The following is a 20074-nucleotide window of genomic DNA, read 5'->3' as shown; positions in this document are numbered from 1 at the left end:
GTCATGTTCACTCCCAGCAAATCACTAGAAAGTCATTGCTTGTCTTTGCCATTCTACTGTGTGATTACCACTATTCTGTAGACTTCTATTTTTAGAAGGAAAAACAGACCTATTTAAAGGCACAATTGGCACTTAACATATCCTTTTACCTAGTAGATATCTAGAGATTTGTATTAGCTTTTGTTTGCTTCAAAATCAATGCCAAGAAAGAGAAAAATAAACATTTGTTAAGTACATATTATATGACAAAACCGTAGTTAAAAAATTATTGCTGACAGGACAGAATTTTCTTCGTGGAAGTTAAAATTTTTTTAAATATCTTTTTAACATATTTGACAATTCAGATTTTGAAACAAGTATTTTAAAGCAAAGTAAACTGTTTGCTTCATGGAGTAATATAACATCTTGTTTGAGAAGGGATGTTAGGTAGCAAAATAAGCTAAAAAAGACAGGGTTTTAAAAGAAGGTTATAATTATTCCATACATCTAATATTATTTCAGAATAAGCAGTTGTTTTAAATAGTGGTTTTAAACCTGCATAATATGCACATGCTACAGTTAAATTCTTGGATACCAATAGAATGTATTTTTTAAAACCTCTCTTACTACTAGAAATGCTAGCCTGAGTTTGAGAGGCAAGGACACAGCTTCTGCTTATTGCTGATAAAAGACTATGATTTTACAGGGTACAAGACATGCACCAAAGGGTGTCAAAGATCAGAAAGGTTCCAGGTCTCTTAAGGGTGGAAACAGGTTAAACTGACTCACTTCTCGCCTTGCTTCCCTGAACTCTTCCCACGTTCCTCCCCTTGTGACTTATTTTCATTTTTGAAACACACCTGACTATTCCTTGCTGTTACTTCGGTTGCCAAAAGCTCCCTCTCTCCAGATCTGTGTTCATTTCATCTTTACAGTTGTGTATTTTATTTACCAATTAAACTTTGCAGTTTTAAATCTATTGACTAAAACAGGCATTGAAACTCAAAATATTGTCACAGGAGAAACATAGTGGGAAAAAATTATTACAGGAATTTGGAGAAAGCAAAAGAGTTCTAGGTCAGTTTTATAAACTGATGTTTCTAAAAATGCGTGTATCTAATTTCTTGAGTCTTAAAAAGATAAACAAAAGGTATATACATTAGAAATAGTTGCATGATATATTTTTAAGGTTTAAAACTACAATGCAAAAAGAATTCATACAATGTCTGAGGGGCATTTAAATTCCATAAGGACTTGAAAGTAGTATCTAATTGTTGACTGTAGTTTCTCGGGCAAAAACCTTGACAAAGAACAGTAGGTAAGGCATGAAAACCTGAGAAGATTAAAAAAAAAATTTTTTTTAAGAGTTGACTGAATTTGTGGAGAGAAGGATGCTTCTAAATACAAGTAATAAATATCTTGGGGTTTCCCATTAATTTGTAATTTGTTACTGTATTTCCTAACAGTACATTTTAAGTGTTCTTTACATCATGTCCTTATGGTTGATCCTATGCCAGACTTCATTAAAGAAACCATAGGGAGTAACCCAGAATTTAGAATGAGTTGGCTTTTTCTTTAAGATCACTTGTTTGCGTATTTAAAGTACAAAAAAAGAAAAAAAATAAAAGATGGTAGAAGATTGCTGTCAGTGAGACTGCAAGCTCAGTTTTCCATTGCTCACACTTTCTATTCTCCTTTGACTTTTGGAAAATTAAGTTCTTTGTTTGCTTTTACTAGACAGAGTACACGCCCTTCAGCAGGGTGATGTTTCCTCTTCTCCGTCTGTTTTCTGTTCTTTTGTGTCCTGCTTATCTTCTGTACTTATGCTGAAGGGAGGGGATTTAAAAATGAAACTTAGAGAAAAGATCACTGAATGTGTTTTTAATCTGTAGAGCACAGGGACAAATGAGAGCTTTTTACCCCCTTGCTGGATATAGCATATAATATCACAGTTGGTTAACTTGCAAGAGTTAGTTTATAGAAATGATATACGTTTAAAAATTTTTTTTAGTTCAAAAATATAAGTCATCGAGAATGTTTAGTCACTATCACTAGTAATAAAACAACATTGCCATGGTGGAGAGGGGTGGGCTGCAGTTTTCAGAGTTAGTGGATTTGTGTTGTGGGTGGAGCAGTGAAGCTGACTGCCAATAATGTTATCATGTTTGTAGCATTTTCTGACAGGCAGATATTTAATAACTTGTCAAAGAAAAGAAAATTTTATGCTCAAGCACCCCCAGAGGCTGTATGGGTGTGGGGGAAAGAGGACAGCCTTGCATTTAGACCCAGTTCCCTAGCTGTGCTCATTTCTAGCTTCATCTCCTTGGGCCAGTGACTTCCCCCACCCAGACTTCAGGTTCTTCAAATAAAAGATGTGGAGATTACACCTACTTTTCCCTCTCCGTAACATTAGGGTTATTATGGGATCAAATTGAATAATAAAAGATATTCTTGAAACATGAAACACTGTCAAAGTGTAAAATATCATCAAAACAAAATACCCTAACAAAGTACAAAGTGAAGTGCTGCTTGCTAATGACTGAGCTGGATGTAAACAGACCATCTCAAATTTGCTCCAGCTCTGCAAAACATGCTGTTACAAAGCATATTCTGATACCCTATAGGTAACTCTGATATATAAGTGCCTGATACAAATTTGAAAAACTTCTGACTTACGGAATTGATAAGGAAATGGAAAAACCTACAAGTATTTCTAGAATGCTTGCTATGCTTGGCCCTTTGGAGAGAAACAAATGTTAGGCAAGTTGTTGAAAAGAATATGTCAGAATCAAGTTACGATTCGGTGATTTATTCTTTCAACAAAAGTTAAATGAATACTCATGCATCTAAAGCAGTTTGTGTTAAGGAGAAGGAAGTAGAAGATCCTTGTAGTGTAGGCTCTCTTCCATGTTGCTGTCTCTTCTGGCCTCGTCTTTCCCCTTCGTACTTCTCCTGGTTATACTTTAGAGCACCAAACTAGGATTTCAAAAGCCCATTTTGTTCTCCCCTATCTCTGAGCTTTGGCACATCCTGTTACCCCACCTAAAGGACAGTCTCTGCTCTCTGATTCGAATAGTAAAGTCTGATTGGCTTTTTTGTGTCCCCCAATCCCAGATCTAAATTTGAAAGATAAGCAGGTGGTTGGGAAAGTAAATTGGGGAAGTTAAGGAGTTGGTTCTTATTCTCATTGAAAGACTTGTCCTCGACAAGGTTCTAGACAGAGGTTTCCTTTATAAAAATTATTCACGTTAGCACCTCCTTGGGTTGGATATGGGACTCTTTGTGGCCCCATGGACTGTAGTCCACCAGGCTCCTCTGTCCATGGGGTTTCCCAGGTGAGAATACTGCAGTAGGTAGCCATTCACATCTCCAGGGGATCTTCCCAACCCAGGGGTTGAACCCCAGTCTCCTGTATTGCAGCTATTAATGGGCTTCCTTGATGGCTCAAACAGTAGTCTGCTTGCAATGCAGAAGACTCAGGTTCAATCCCTGGGTGAAGAAGATCCCCTAGAGAAGGGAACAGGAACACATTCCAGTATTCTTGCCTTAGAAATCCCATGGACAGAAGAGCCTGGTGGGCTACAGTCCATGGGGTCACAAAGAGTCAGACAGGACTGACTGACTAACACTTTCACTCTTTTCTAGGTTCTGGGAATACTACAGAGAATGCCTTATAGATCAATAAGAAAAAGGGACAGTCCTGTACAGAAGTGAATAAGTGTTTTGAATAGACATTTCACAAAAGAGAAGTGGCCAATAAACATATGAAAAGGTGCTCACTTCATTAATAATTATGAACATGAAATTTTAAAACACAGTGAGAGACCACTCGCTACATACTCACCAGAACAGATACATCTTAAAAGATCGAAAATACCAAGTTTTGGTGAAAACAGGAAGCGCTGACAACTCTCCTATTCTGCTGATGGGATTATAAATTGCTACAGCACTCTGGAAACACTCTGTGACCCAGCAGTCTACTCTCAGGTATATTTCCAGTAGGATGGTTGGTGGTAGTTTAAGTCATGTTTCTTGATCTGGGTGATAAGTACATAGGTGTTTGGTTTGTGCTCATTCATTGAGCTGTACATTGGTTATATTTACTTTTCTGCATATATGTTATACCTCAGTAAAATTAAAAAAAAAAAAAAAAGCTCAATCTTATATTCTGGAGGGGAAAGCCAACGTTATCCTTAGTCATTACCATCATAGCAAACATTAGTGGTTATTATATGCCAGCACTCTTGTAGGCACATTACATATATTAACTCATTTAATCCTCACAGTAACCCTTGAGTCTTGCTTTTATTATTCACATTTTACAGATGAGGAAACTGAGGCATAGAAATGTTGAGTATCTTGCCAAAACTCCCACAGCTGCTGAGCAGTGGACTCGGACTTTGAACTCAAACATTCTGTTTCTAAAGTCTGTGTTCCTAAGCGCTGTGCTGTACATCCAGTAAACAAGTAACCGAACAGTCTGTGCTCTCAGCCCTTATGTTTTGTATAGTGTCAGTGCTATCAAAAAATAAAGCAGGTTAAAAGGGGAGTAGGCAGTGCTCTGGGGAGTGTTGCATTGCGGCTTTATGTAGGGTGGTCAGAGAAGGTGATTGCGGTACAGAGACCTGACGAGGCTGAGGGGCGAGCCAGGCAGTTATGCAGCTGAAGAGCTTTCCAGGCAGAGAGAAGAAGGTGCAGTGGTTCAAGATGGGGGTTGCCTGGCCCATCTGAAGGACAGCAAGGCCTTGGGGCAAGTAAGGGCAGAGTGTGGGAGATGAGGTAGGAGAAGTGTTGGGAGCTCCATGGTGGGAACTCGAAAGCCATCATGAGAACTTTAGCTTTTATTCTGAGTCAATGCAAGGTCTTGGATGGATTGTGGCATAGAGTGATGTGAAATGATTTGTAATCGAAAAGGCTAGCTTGGGCTTCCTTGGTAGTCCAGTGAGTGAGAGTCTGCCTGCCAATTCAGGGAACCCAGGTTTGATCCGTGGTCCAGGAAGATTCCACATGCCTCAGGGCAACTAAGCCCGTGTTCCACGACTACTGAGCCCATTAGTCACAACTTGCGAAAATCCATGTGCAGCAGCAAAGACCTAGTGCAGCCAAAAGTAAGTTAATAAAATACTTAGAAAGAAAGAAGGAAAAGGCTAGGTCTGATACTTTGAGAAAAGCCTGTGAGGGGGTGCAATGGCAGGAACAGGGCAACCATCTTGGCAGTTGCAGGAATTCCACGTTGTTATAGATAATTCACCTTTATTGCTGGTGGGGATGCACAATGGTACAGTCACTATGGAAACCGGTTTAGTAGCTTCTTATCGTCATGCTTAACTTTATATGATCAGGCAGGTCCATTCCTAGGAATTGATGGAGACGAGGAGGGGTGAGGTGGGGGAGAAGGACACATATCTACCCTCCCAAAGACTTGTGCGGGACTGTTCACAGCCACTTTATTTATAACAGCCCCAAACTGGAACAGCCCAAATAGCCATCAGCAAGTGAATGGATAAACAGTTATGGTATATGGTGGGATTCTACTTAGTAAAAAGTAATGAACTACCTGTATAGGCAACAATATGGAAGTATCTCAGCTACACAGTGCCCAGTAAAGCGTTGGTGGTACAGTGGTGAGCATAGCTGCCTCCACAGAGGCTAGTTAACATGCCAGACACAAAGACGACTATATATAGAATTATTCTATTTATATGGAACTCTAGAGAAGATAATCTATAGTTAGAGAAAACAAATCAGTGGTTGCCTAGGGCTGGGGTTGGGGGTTAGGTTAATTGGGAAAAGGGTACAATAGTATCTTTTGGGGATGATTGGAATATTCTATATTGTAATTATAATATTGACCATACAGTTATAATAGACATTTGCCAAAACTCTACTGAACTATACACTTTAAATGGGTGCGTTTTATTGTAAGTAAATTATACCTCAAAGTTGATTTTTAAAAAAATTTTTTAAGAAAGACTATCTGATAGGGTCTAAGTGAAGAAATTTCCATAATCTAAATTTTAAATTCATATTTATCCGAAAATCTTAAAGTAACATTCAAATTGAGGTAAAGCCTTCTTTTTCAGCAAATATTTGTGCACCTTATGCTCAAGCAAATATCAGGATGAAATTGTTTGCTTAAAAAAGTTTCTTTAATTGTATTTTATTTCTTTGGCTGCTACACCAGGTCTTAGTTGCCGCTTGCTGGATCTTTAGTTGTGGCATTCAGACTCTTAGGTGCAACATGTGGGATTCAGTTCTCTGACCAGGGATCAAACCCAAGCCCCTTGCATTGGGAACCTGAGATCTTAGCCCCTGGCCACCAGAGAAGTCCCCCCAAAATATAAGTTTACCTTTATAGACTATAAATTTTACAGATTTATGTAAATACTTTGAGGATAGCTCAGACTTTATGTAAATACTTTGAGAAAAGATCAGTTTTTTTCAAAGCTGTTGTACCTGGATATGTTGAAAAGGTATTTAATGCATTAACCATTGTCATGTGATTTGAGTAGTTTATTATTTAATATCCTTTCAACTGCAACTGAAAACCAAACAAGAAAACTGACTTTTACAATAGCTACTTTATCTTTCGTAATAAGATTTTTGGAGCATTTCTTTGGGTTATTTCATTGAGTTATAGGGTTACACAGTTCAATACCTGAGCAGCAGCGTCAAGGACCCACGTTCCTTTTCTCTTCCTACCCTCCCTTTCTCAGTATGTTTGTGTCCTCCTCTCACACGGGTGTGTTGTAATCTCAGATTTAGCAGGAACAGTAATGACATCTAGGGAATGGAAATGGAATATTTCCGTCTTGTATTCCTTTTTACAAGTGAGAAAAACTTCCTGGAAGCCCATGTTCGAGGCTTACATGGTTAATTGGCAAAGGGATACGACTATATGAGTGGCTTAAATCAGTCATTATTTTCTTCCTGAGGCTGGACAGATGAAGGACTTGTCAAGTGGGAGGAAAGTGAACAAAATCAGGGTTCTTTTATCACAGCAGGAGAATGGCTGTTGAGAACTGAGTGTCTGTTGAAGTAGATTACACTGAGACTCTGAAGGAGAGGATCTGTGGACTAGACAAAGGAATCATAGAAAACATTTTGATAAAAAGTGTACGTTCTCTCATTTGAGTCAGTTCTAATGAAGTGGATGAACCTAGAGCCTCTTACACAGAGTGAAATCAGAAAGAAAAACAAATGTCGTATATTAATGCATATCTGTGGAATCTAGAAAGATGGTACTGATGAAGCTATTCACAGAGCAGCAGTGGAGATGCAGACATAGAGAACAGACTGTGGACACGGGTTGGGGGGAGGCAGGAGAGGGTGAGATGGATGGAGAGAGTAGCATGGTAGCATATACATAACATGCAGATAGGTAGCCAGTGGAAATTTGCTGTGTGACTCCAGGAACTCAGACTGGGGCTCTGTAATAATCTAGAGCTGGGTGGGAGTTAGGAGGGAAATTCAAGAGGGAGGGGACATATGTATACCTATAGTTAATTCATGTTGATGTATGACAGAAATCAATATTGTAAAGCAATCGTCAATTAAAAATTTTTAAAAGTGTACATTCCCAACTTACGAAGATGTTGCATTCCAGAATTTACCATATTTTCATGGGCTAGTTATTAAATTTATTATTTACTGCAATCTGTTCTCTTCATGATGCTAAGAAATGCTCTTGTGAAAGTCATCAGTGAGCTCCTGATTATTAATCAGCTGGCCTTTTAAAATCAGTTTAAATGCTACTTGATTTCATGTTGGTCTTTATCATTATTAGCCATTTTCTTCTTGAAAGTCTTATCTCGCTGTTCCCACTTTACTATTCTACTTGTTAAAAATGTGTTAAATACTTCAAACTAACAAAAAGAATTATATGTCACCCACACTTAGCTCATTACCATATTTCTTTTAAGGAAAAAAGAAAAGTGCTACAAAGACAGTTGAAACTCGGCTGCTGCTGCTAAGTCACTTCAGTCATGTCCAACTCTGTGCGACCCCAGAGATGGCAGCCCACCAGGCTCCCCCATCCCTGGGATTCTTCAGGCAAGAGCACTGGAGTGGGTTGCCATTTCCCTCTGCCCCATCTTGAAATCAATGATAATCCTTTCCGGTTGTGTTTTGAAACTTATGAAAGCACTCCCGACTCTTAATTGCTGCTTCCTAATTTCCTTGCCCGCCTATCCCTTATCTGTAGGTGTCCTGCAGCACTGTATTAATTTTTCACACCCCTCCAAATCTGTACCTTGGGTGAGTTTTATTATCTCCAAAAGGTGTGATAACACTGTGAAAATATTTTCATTTACTTTTTCTCTGGTTTCTGCCTCATTGTGAGTTTTAGATTTTATTATCAGTCCCCCACTCGATTTTGCAACATCATTCGCGGCAGGCCCCCAAAACTAACTTCTGAAACTGAACATGCTGGTCCAGAAAAACCTGTTTCTCTTTTCTCTACCTCCGTTATGGTGTTGCTTTCCGTTCAGTTCAAACTAGAAACTTTGGAGTCATCCAGCCCTTTAGCACACAGTTAGTCACTACTTCTAAAGTGTCCGATAATTGTAGGGAGTGCATGCTGCTGCTGCTAAGTCGCTTCAATCGTGTCCAACTCTGTGCGACTCCATACGGCAGCCCATTAGGCTTCCCCGTCCCTGGGGTTCTCCAGGCAGGAACACTGGAGTGGGTTGCCATTTCCTTCTCCAATGCGTGAAAGTGAAGTCGCTCAGTCGTTTCCGACTCTTCATGGCCCCATGGACTGCAGCCTACCAGGCTCCTCCACCCGTGGGATTTTTCCAGGCAAGAGTACTGGAGTGGGGTGCCATTAAATGACTCCTTTTTCTTCACATCTACCCATAACCAGCCAAACCATCTAAACTTGATTATTGTATTTAGTGTTGACCTCTCATCTCCCCCTCACCTTTGGCCCCACAGTATTCCTGCTTTTGTACTTCCTCACGTGGATCTTTGCAGTAGTTTTATGAATTAACTAACTGCCATCATTATTTCTTTCCAGTCTATAACTCGTACTTCCACCATAGTTATTCTCAAACACATATTTTCTGCTCTTCAGCTTTTTAAGGATCTCAACTTTCCAGTGCTCCCTGGATAAATCTAAAAGTTACTTCTTAGCAAATAACCCTCTGTGTATGTAAATTCTCCTCTAACTAGCTGCCTGTCCCACCATTCTCAAAAACACCCCCTTATATTTCTGCCACAGTTTTCTGTTCCCTGATACACCTTGCTTTTCTAAACGTTGGAACCATTCTTCACTCTTCATTCCTTCTAGAATATTCTTTCCTAAATCTCCAGCCCTTCAAAACCTAGCTCAGTGCCACCATCTGCAGAATTTTCTTTCCCAAGCTCTCAAAGCAGAGCTGATGACTTCAATGGTATTCCCAACATGTTCGTATATACCTCTGCTCTGGCATTTTTTGTTTTCACTCTGGCAGTTTTCACATTGTGCATACATACATGCGTGCTAATTCGCTTCAGTCATGTCCAACTCTTTGCAACCCTATAGACTATAGCCTGCCAGGCTCCTCTGTCCATGGGCTTCTCCAGGCAAGAATACTGGAGTGGATTGCTATGCCTTCCTCCAGGGTTTTCACATTGTACAATACTATGATTTTTCTTACACTTACTTGCAACCTTTTTAAAGAAAAAGAACCATTTCTTGCCATCTTTGGCTCCCTTTAGAGTGTCTAATAAATATATGTTATTAATAACTAATATATCTGTAAGCTAGTAGCTTGCAACCTGAAAGAGGCTTTGACTTATAAGTATTTTAAATCATGTTTCTAAGAGAATCCATTAAAATCTTAAATACATTTTACACCTGAAGATTACTTAAAAATAGAAGTCACATTCCACATTTATAATTATGTTTCCAAAAGAGGTAGGCAGCAGTGATGGCTCCTGTGTATTTGGGACTAGTTGGACCAAAGATTCTGGATTAAGAAAAAGAAACTGGAGGACAGGTTAAGAAAAGTCATGGAAAACTGGAAGGCTGAGGGGGAAAAAGATAGAACTTACGGAGGAAGAGTTAGGTTAGAAGTGATGTCTTATGGGAAGAAAAGACCTTAACGGGAATCCTGAGTGAAGAAAAAGGTGAAAATGAGGAACTAAGAAAGCTGGAAATGGAAATGAGGGTGGGTGAGGGGTACAGTAACTTTGGTTATGAAATGATATATTTCAATTGGTTTATAAAGTAAGTTAGCACCCATTCTGGCTTTCATAATTTTTTTTCCATCATACAGCTGCTGTTTTTTCAAAGTCTGTGTCATTATTAAAATATTTTCTTAATATTTAGACTTCAGATATTGGTAATATTGAAAATCCTCTGTACAGATTTTAAAATATTTTTTGCAACTTAATGTATTTTGTGGGTATATATTGATGATTAAAATTCATGCCTCAGCCTTGAGTATTGAGTCAGAATTTGCCAATCTGATAAGCAAAAAGGATACCTTTAGAGATTTGCATTTATTTGAAGACTGGGGTGATTGGACATGTCTTCATATGCTAATTGGCCTTTCATGTTTCATTTGTGAATTGCCTCCTGATAGGCATTCAGATTTTTCTAAGGGGCTATGTATATTTTCTCATGTGTAAGAGTTGTCTATATTGTGTGAATGTGTGAAAGTCGCTCAGTCGTGTCCGATTCTTTGCAACCCCTGGACTGACTATATATGGAGTCCATGGAATTCTCCAGGCCAGAATACTGGAGTGGTTAGCCGTTGCCTTCTCCAGGAGATTTTCCCAACCCAGGGATCGAACCCAGATCTCCCACATTGCAGGCGGATTCTTTACCAGCTGAGCCACATGGGAAGCCCTTGTCTATATTAAGAACCTCAACTAATTTTTATAAGGTACATTCCTGTGTTGAGAGAGCAAGTAAGAGCATGAGCAAGTACAGGGACATTTTCCCTACTTCTCATGTCTTTAGTTTCACTTAAAAGTTTCTATGCCCATACCGGCCCCCCACCCCCAAGTTAATCATATATCTCTTCGTCTTTTCCTTCAGGGTTTCTAGAAACTTTCACATACTTCAAAGGCTTTTCTTTTCCAACTACCACATTATGAACCAACCTACCTTATAGTCCTTCTAACACTTTCAGAAGCAACTGCCTTTCATACATTTAGCTTGTCATTCTCTCATAGGGTTTTCAGTAGATACTTAAGCTTCCAGTCCCAGTCATGTTCCTATACTGTGCTTTACTGTCACGTCCTCTGAATATACCGGTTTTAAGATAGTGATCTAAAGACATTCCAACTCTGAGACTGTTTCTCTTTTATGCACAAGATAAGTGAGGAAATGATAGGAGGTAAAGTGGGAAAGATAGACTGGAATCAGATTTGGCAAGCTTTGAGGGTGTGTCCATCACTAGGGAGAAGATATAGCACTGCGTTGTCCAGTGGAGTAGCCACTAGCCACATACAGCTGTTGAGCACTTGAGATGTGCTTGGTCCAAATTGAGGTGTACTGTGAGTTTAAAATACACATCAGATTTCTACGATTTAGTACAAAAGAAGAGTATAAAAATCTCATTAACATTTTTCATACTGATGACATATTGAAATATATATTACTAAAATTAATTTGACCTGTTTTTTTTTTTTAAATGTGTTTACTGGAAAATCTAAAATTATAGATACGAAAAAATAAAGTTATAGATACAGCTCAGATTCTGTTTCTGTTATACAGCGCTGGTATAGATAGAAGGAAAACTGCCAGAATTTGCTAGTACCTGCTGTGTACCAGAGATAGTCTAGAAGTTGTGATAAATAAACTTACTTCTCATGGAAAACCTTATGAAGTAGGTGATATTGTTCTCCTTTTTCAAGGAACTGAGGTTGCAGTGAAGTTAAGCAACAGACCTGAAATGACTCCACTAGAAAGTAGGAAGCCAGGATTCGACCTTCGGCTTCTGTCTTCAGAGCCCACGGTTTTCCCAGTACGCTGTGGCCTGTTGTCGTTGAGCCATTAATAGTGATTGAGCTGGAGAATGACATGATTAGAATGATATGTTAGCAGAACTATAATAAAAATAAGTGAGGAGAGACTATTTTTAGCTGCCTAGGATTTTTTGGTTTATTTGTTATTGTTACTTTTTTGCAGGAGAGAAATGCCTGGCTTAAAGGCAACTGTTAAAGTATACCTCTTTTGAAGTATCCTTTATGTTAACTGCTTCTCACACTTTGCCTTATCACCTTTGTAGGCTTGATAATGGGCTGCATTAAAAGTAAAGAGAACAAAAGTCCATCCATTAAATATAGACCAGAAAACACGCCAGAGCCGGTCAGCACAGGAGTCAGCCATTATGGAGGAGAACACGCTGTGGTGGCACCAACATCCTCCACGAAGAGCACATCTGCCAATTTCAGCAGCCTCTCCATGACGCCGTTCGGAGGGTCCTCAGCGGTGACACCTTTTGGAGGAGCATCTTCCTCGTTTTCAGTGGTGCCAAGTTCATATCCTGCTGGTTTAACAGGTGAGCTTTAGATGGACAGTCTGTTTGAGAATGTGACCCTGGGCAAGAGATACATCAAGTTGGTCTTCTGTAAGAGAAATAAGTTACCAGGGGCTAGGGATGGGGTGTTTAAGTTTATGTGAAAATTAAAAATCTCCAACATACAAAGTAAACCCTACATGGATATTATTCTCAGAAATTTGGCAGTAATCTGATGGTGATTATGTACTGGTTTATACCATTAATTGGGCTTCCCTGGTGGCTCAGATGGTAATAAATCTACCTGCAATGTGGGAGACCCAGGTTCAAACCTTTGGTCAGGAAGATCCCTTGGAGAAGGGAATGGCAACCCACTCCAGTGTTCTTGCCTGGAGAATTCCATGGACAGAGGAGCCTGGCAGGCTACAGTCCATGAGATCGCAGATTCGGACATGACTGAGTGACTGGCGCACACACTGTTACCATTAATTACTTCACTAATTCATTTTTCAAATAATTACTGGGTGCTGACTGTGTCGGAGAAGGCAATGGCACCCCACTCCAGTACTCTTGCCTGGAAAATCCCATGGACAGAGGAGCCTGGTAGGCTGCAGTCCATGGGGTCGCAAAAAGTCAGATACAACTGAGCGACTTCACTTTCACTTTTCACTGTCATGCATTGGAGAAGGAAATGGCAACCCACTCCAGTGTTCTTGCCTGGAGAATCCCAGGGACGGGGGAGCCTGGGAGCTGCCGTCCATTGGGTCACACAGAGTCGGACACGACTGAAGCGACTTAGCAGCAGCAGCAGCAGCTGACTGTGTGGCAGGCATTGGGAATATAAAGATTAAAAATGTATCTCCTTCCCTCTAGAATGCTACCAACTTCTGAGGATTATCAAGTGCTGGCCATTATTAAAGTATTATAATAGTTATTTAATGTGTTAGGTAAAGGCAATTTCGTGATCATAGTACAGTTCTGTTAGGTACTGCTGATTAAAAAAAGAAAAATCCTGAGGCTCACAGGTTAAGTGATTTTTTTTTTTTTTTTTTCAGTCACAGATGATAACCAGGAGGGCACATATTTAATGCCCTGTTCTAAAACTTTATTACACTGTAGTGTCTTTGCAGAGAACAGTCAGAAGTGATGGCCGACAGCCTTTCATGGAGCCAGAAATGCTCTAAAAAGAGGTAGTCAGAAACTTTATAAAGAGAAGTAGTTCTTCTGTGAAGGGTCCCCTGCCAGGTTGCTTTTCCCTTGAGTAACAAACAGAAGTGCAACTGACTTTTAAAGGTAGGGGAGGTTCTAGGATTCCTTGAACCAGTAGTTTTTTCATGTCATCAAGGACTCGAGTTTCTTTGGTCTCTCCCTCTTGCAGCCCTTGGAGTGTGCTCTTTATCCTTAGACTTGGGGAAACAGCTGCCAGCATCAAACTGAGCAACTTTTGGGGAGAAAAGAAGAATGTCTTCTACAGGCTTGGACTATAAACTTGTCTCTTACCTCTGCTCACCTCCAGGACAAAAATAGTGACCAGAGAATATCAGACATTCATCTATAGACTGTTCACTTGAGGAGTTGTGGACATCAGAGAGCCAGTTAGAGTCCCAACTTCAGCCCCTTGACTCTAAATACTTAACAATATAATAACATAGTAATAGATGGTCATGATGGTTATTTCTCCATCACCAGAATAAGTTTATTTTCAGTATTACATGTTCTGGAAAGATAGTAATCCAAAATGATTAAATGTTACCTAAAGCAGCATGTTTATGTGAAATAGTCCATTCATGGATATTCATTTACTAATGAGTATCTGTGTGTTGAGTACAGTATGGAGAGTTGTAAGCAAGAGAAGCAAGGTTTCTGTCCTAATGGAGTTTACATTTTAAGGGGGGTTGGGTAATAATTATAAAAACAACTAAACAGGATGATTTAACAGTTCATAAATACTATGAAGGAGCTAACCAGAATGATTGGTGAAGGCTCTTTAAATGATCAAGGAAAAACCATCTTGAGATGAAATTATTTGAGCTGAGGTCTGGTTGATGAAAATGACCTAAATGTGTGCAGAACTAGGAAAAAAGCTTTCTGGGGAGAGAGAACAGCAAATGCAGTTCAGGAGGTACAGGTGGCCTTGGCAGTCATGAGAACTAGTACGGGCAGAGGGTGGAATTACATGACAAGGGATTGAAGAGCCAGGATTTCTCAGGATCTCATAGATCTGCCTGCAATGCAGGAAACTCGGGTTCGATCCCTGGGTCAGGAAGATCCCCTAGAGAAAAGAATGGCTATCCACTCCAGTATTCTTGCCTGGAGATTCCATGGACAGAGGAGCCGGATGGGCTACAGTCCATGGGAGCCCAAGGAGTTGGACATGACTGAGTGACTCAAACACATGCACAGACCATAGTATGAAGTTTGGGTTCTATTCAAAGTCAGAAGGAAGCTATTGAAGAGATCAGTACAGGATTTGCGCGATTGAATTCCCCATAACTCTGAATTCCCCACACTCCCTCTGGCTAGCTGTGTAGAGAATGGATATAGGGAAAGCAGATAGAGAGTGAGTTGGGCTACTACACTCCCAGTGAGAAATAACAGGAATAACATCCTTGGATTAGGATGGAAGCACTGAAATGGACAAGGAAGTGGATAAGGTACTTAAGGGGTAGAACTGGCAATGCTGTTAATGGGATTGGCTTTGAGTACCTGATTGGCTGGTAGTGTTTGCTAAAATAGTGAAGACTTCAGCAATACAGGTTGGAGGAGAAAAATCAACACCTTTATTTTGTACCTAATAAGTTGTAAATGCTTGATAGACATTGAGATGCCAAATGGGTAGTTAATGCATGGCTGGGCCTCAGGAGCAAAGCCAGATAAATGAGATTCTGTTCTTCCCCTTGCAGATAATAATTTGATTATTTAAATTGCTAATCTCTTAAGCATCCACATACAGTGATTTATATGACATGATTATTTTTTTAATTTATAATCCTTACCAGGCATACCATTTACTTTCTAAGAAAAACATGCTGTTTTTTATCTCTGTTAAATATAATAAATAATATTAATTAAAAACCTAGCTATTACTGTTAATCATTAGTCTTTTTAAATTAATTTTTATTGGAGTATAGTTGATTTACAAGGTTGTGTTAGTTTCTGCTGTACAGCAGAGTGAATCAGTTATATATACTCTTTTTATTTCTATTCCCACATAGTAGAGTTCCTTGTGCTACACAGTAAGTATTAAGGATAGAAATGTTCACCTGTTGTTTTTAAGAATTTGAGATGATCCATGCCAGTAGTTTATAATACTTGTTAATGGTTTTTCTGCCAAAAAAAATTGATTTGAACTTGGGCTTCCCTGGTGGCTCAGCAGTAAATATCTGCCTGCAATGCAGGAACCTCAAGTTCAATCCCTGGGTAGGGAAGATCCCCTTGAGAAGGAAACGGCAACCCACTCCAGTATTCTTCCCTGGGAAACCCCTGGACAGAGGAGCCTGGCGGGCAGCTACAGTCTATGGGGTTGCTAGAGTCAACTTAGTGACTAAATCATTGATCACCACATCACTTCTCAAACTAGAGATGTTGCAAATATGAATCATGATTAAAAAGGTTTCTCTGGCTCTATAGAATTTTAGAATCTGTACAGTATAGTAGTCTCATGGAAGACCTTAAGACATCATCTTATTAACTTGAAAACTTCAGTGGCCCAAATCTCTAACTTCTAAAAATTGATTCTGGACATTAGGCAGAGAACTATGCTTAAGCTTTCTTTATCATCATTGGCAATGTTTTTACTAATAAATTTCTGTGTTGTTAATTTGTCTGTATAATTTACCTTGGTCTTTCTTTCACCCAATAGGTGGTGTTACAGTATTTGTGGCCTTATATGATTATGAAGCTAGAACTACAGAAGACCTTTCATTTAAGAAAGGTGAAAGATTTCAAATAATTAACAACACGTAAGTGTTACAAGTTTTTTACAAGGGAGAAATACCAGTGGCAGCCTACTTTACACTGAAACCACTGACCTAGTTGATGATTCAGAGACAAGAGTGGTGGGGCATGGGTCTCTGCCCACTGGGTTGGATGATACATTGGTTCTTTTAGACACGTGGCAGAAGACTACTGCTCAAGCCAAAAGTTACAACTTCTACAAATTGTATTGCTGTGGTTCTGCCATAAACAGTTTTAAGAATGAGGATTGAGAGAATATATGAAAGTAAGTACATTACTTCAAAAAAAAAAAAAAAGCCTTTATAAAGAGATTTCTATGATCCCTTTTCTCTAAGTACCAGGTGGTGTAAAGATTTTATCTCTTTCTCAAAAAACAAGAAAAAGGCTGAGGAGCCCCTGCAGTCCCAAACTGTCTCTTGCCTTTTGTGACTCTCAGACTTTTGGTCATTTAGTGATCCACCTTAGAAAATTCAATGCTTGTTATGAAAAACAGATCCCATAATTTCATTAGCAGGCACAGCAGCCACTTTGTAACTACTCAAAATAGATATTTATGGTCTCTCTGCATCCAGGCATGTTTCCTTCCATCCTTATTCCCACTTGCTACCAGTTATTGTTCGAGAACATGAAATACAATCCTGTCTTTCTTCTTTAAAGTCCTTCAGTAACTGCTCACTGCTGTGAAGACGAAACAGCAATAAGAGCGGGCATCGTTCATCAAGCCTCTCCCCCTTCCCCACTCCACTGCCCTCCCAGACTCAGTTACTTGTGGCTCTGGATACACCAGGGTTTTCCCCTTCTCTGTGCCTTTACGCATGTGATTTCTTCTTTCTGAAATGTGACTTCTTGTCTCCATTTTTCTTCCTTTATCTAGCCAACTCTATCTGTCGTTCAAAGTGTATTTTCCTGTGTCCTTTCTCAAGGCTACCTTCCTTGATTTTCTTTCTACCTTCCCTGCCTGGCCCAGTCCCCACCTCCTGCTGGATTGGGTGTCTCTCTTAAATGTTCACGTAGCAGCCTGTGCCAAGCTCAGTTACAGCTGCCACCACAGTTTTGAATTGTAGTTTATCACTTGCCTATCATTCTTTTGGCTCTTCCCTGGTGGCTCATACAGTAAAAGCCTCTGCCTACAATGCAGGAGACCCGGGTTCGATCCCTGGGTTGGGAAGATCCCCTGGAGAAGGCAATGGCACCCCACTCCAGTACTCTTGCCTGGAAAATCCCATGGACGGAGAAGCCTGATAGGCTATAGTCCATGGGGTTGCAAAGAGTCAGGCACGACTGAGTGACTTGACTTCACTGTCATTCTTGTACACCAGTGGTTCTCAGCCAGAGGCCGCATCAGCCAGGGCCCGTCTGGTAATGTCTGGAAGCATTTTTGGTTGTTACAGCCAGGGAGCTGCAACTGTCATCTGGGGACAGAGGCCAGGGCTGTTAGTCAACATCAGACAGTGCGCAGGCCAGTCTCACACAGCAAAGAGTTAGCCAGCCCAGAGGTCAGTCATGCTCAGGTTGACAGATCCTGCCCTCCACAGAGTTACCTGAAGTTAAGGACTTTTCCCCTGTTTCTGGTACACCCTATTGTAAGGTCTGTCACTTAAAAAGGTAGTGAAAGTCTGAATGAATCATTGAACGGTTATCAGGGTCAGAGTTTTCAGTTTGTGTGTCTGAATGTACTTAATATATCCCAGGAAGCTACAAGGCAAGTGCTTGAGTTTGTAAACATTTGAAAATCCAAAGGATTTTCCATTTCATTTTTTGGAGAGCAAATTCACCTCAGGCATTTATAAAATTGCAGTGTAGACAGTGTTCTCAGTACCTTTCCTCTGGTGAAGCCAAACATGCATTTAATCTTTAGCAGCAGAATCCATGTGTCTTCCTCATTGTAGATTGATAATATACACTCCTTTCCTTTAATTCGGGGAAAGTTCAAGGCTTACATGTTAAAAATTACATGTACATCTCATGTTCTGAATTAATTTTAGTCTTATTTGGATATTCATGGATAACATTCTTATAAATATGTACTGTTCCAGGAGTTAAATTTTTTATTATCGCTCATTGCTAAATATTTTGGCTATAAGAGTTCTAGGGCATCTGAACTTTCCCCCCCAATATGACTAAAAAGGAACATTACTTTTTTGTACTGTTAAAAAGAAGATCATTTAGCAATTAAAAAAAAAAACCTCATAAATGCTGAAAAAATTATGCTTAGTAAACGAAGCCACTCAAATAGACCACATATTGTGTGGTTCCATTTACATGAAATGGCCCCACAATGGACATGTCCACAGAAACAGAAAGCACATTAGTGGTTGGAAATGATGGGGAAGGGTCGGGATGGGGTGTGGCTCTTAATGGGTACACAGTTTCTTTTGGTGGGCATTGAAAATGTTCTGAAATTGATAGTGTTGATGGTTGCAAAACTCAAAAAATCTTAGGGGAATCTTATGGTATACAAATTATATCTCAGTAAAGCTTTTAAAGGAGAAAACATGTACTCGAAACTGAGTAATCTGAAAGATTTACTTGCCAAATTGTTTTATTCAGTATAGTTTATTGTCTTAGGTTGAAAGAGTTATGTAAAAAAAGAGATCTTGTAAGTAAAATTAAGGTGGGTTTTGGTTTTTTAAGGGGGTTTGTTTTTCAGGGTTTTTGTTTTGTTTTTTGATTCAGAGCAAAAATACGCTTTTGTGATTTTGCTTAGCCTTATTTCCTTAATTCATGTAACCTATTTTTTAAATACTATTCTTTGAGTTTAATTCTTGATCAAACGAATGCATAAATTAAAACTGGAAGTACCTCTCTTGTCCATTTCAGATATAAGACGGCACTGCGGCAGACTGTGTCCTGGGCTGCGGTCCGCCTTGTGGTCACTGTTGTTCTGTGTGTTGCAGGGAAGGAGACTGGTGGGAGGCGAGATCAATCGCTACAGGAAAGAACGGCTACATCCCAAGCAATTACGTAGCCCCGGCGGATTCCATTCAGGCTGAAGAGTACGGCTCCACTTCATATTTTATTAATTATTTTGATTTTTTAAAATGTCTAATGCACATTTTGCTTAGCCACAATTTTACACACACACAATTACATGCCAGTCTTAATACAGCTAATGTTTCGTATTAATAGATGTTACTTGAGAATTAATAATTAATGCCATAGTGTTTGCTTACAGTAGGATCATAAATGAAGCTGCATTTATAATACTGCATTATGCCTAGTCCCTATTCTTTTTTTTTTCCCCACTTTAGAAACATCGCATTAGCCCTTTTGATATTCCACAGACTCTTTCACTTCAGAAACTTGCCCTCAGTTGGTGTTACTGTGTCATAGTGTTCACTCCTGGACTTAGGCGCTTCCTGCACGGCGGTGTGGGGGAGTCTTCGTCTTTAGGAGGTGCACACTGGGGTGTTCAGGGGCAGTGCTTCAGCATGTTTGTGACTGTCATTCAGTTCAGAAGAAAACACACACACACACACACACACACACACACACGTCACAGGGAAAGAGGATATGACAAAGCAGTGTTAACAGGAATCCTGGGTGGAGGGTAAATGGGAGTTCTACATACCATTCTTACAACTTTTAAAACGTTAAAGTTCACCTTCAGTGACATTACAAGCATATTTGGAAATATGGTGGATTTGGTTCTAGACAACCACAATAAAGTAAATATTACAGTAAAG

The 20074-nt window shown here is 39.6% G+C and overlaps 1 protein-coding gene across 2 annotated transcripts in view; it reads left to right on the top strand.

Moving 5' to 3' along the window:
* Positions 1-20074, top strand: part of YES1 (YES proto-oncogene 1, Src family tyrosine kinase) — a 64388-nt gene that overhangs the window by 28984 nt on the left and 15330 nt on the right. For both annotated transcript variants that reach the window (XM_055559653.1, XM_055559654.1), the window contains exons 2-4: positions 12201-12473; positions 16294-16393; positions 19286-19384. In XM_055559653.1, coding sequence (XP_055415628.1) covers positions 12209-12473; positions 16294-16393; positions 19286-19384 — 464 coding nt within the window. In that variant the 5' untranslated portion in view covers positions 12201-12208. The remainder of the gene's footprint in view (positions 1-12200; positions 12474-16293; positions 16394-19285; positions 19385-20074) is intronic.

Source organism: Bubalus kerabau, chromosome 21 (genome assembly GCF_029407905.1).
Source record: "Bubalus kerabau isolate K-KA32 ecotype Philippines breed swamp buffalo chromosome 21, PCC_UOA_SB_1v2, whole genome shotgun sequence".
NCBI classification, from domain to species: domain Eukaryota; kingdom Metazoa; phylum Chordata; class Mammalia; order Artiodactyla; family Bovidae; genus Bubalus; species Bubalus kerabau.
Note: the sequence above shows the minus strand (reverse complement) of the source record. Positions and strands in the feature narration are given on the sequence as shown.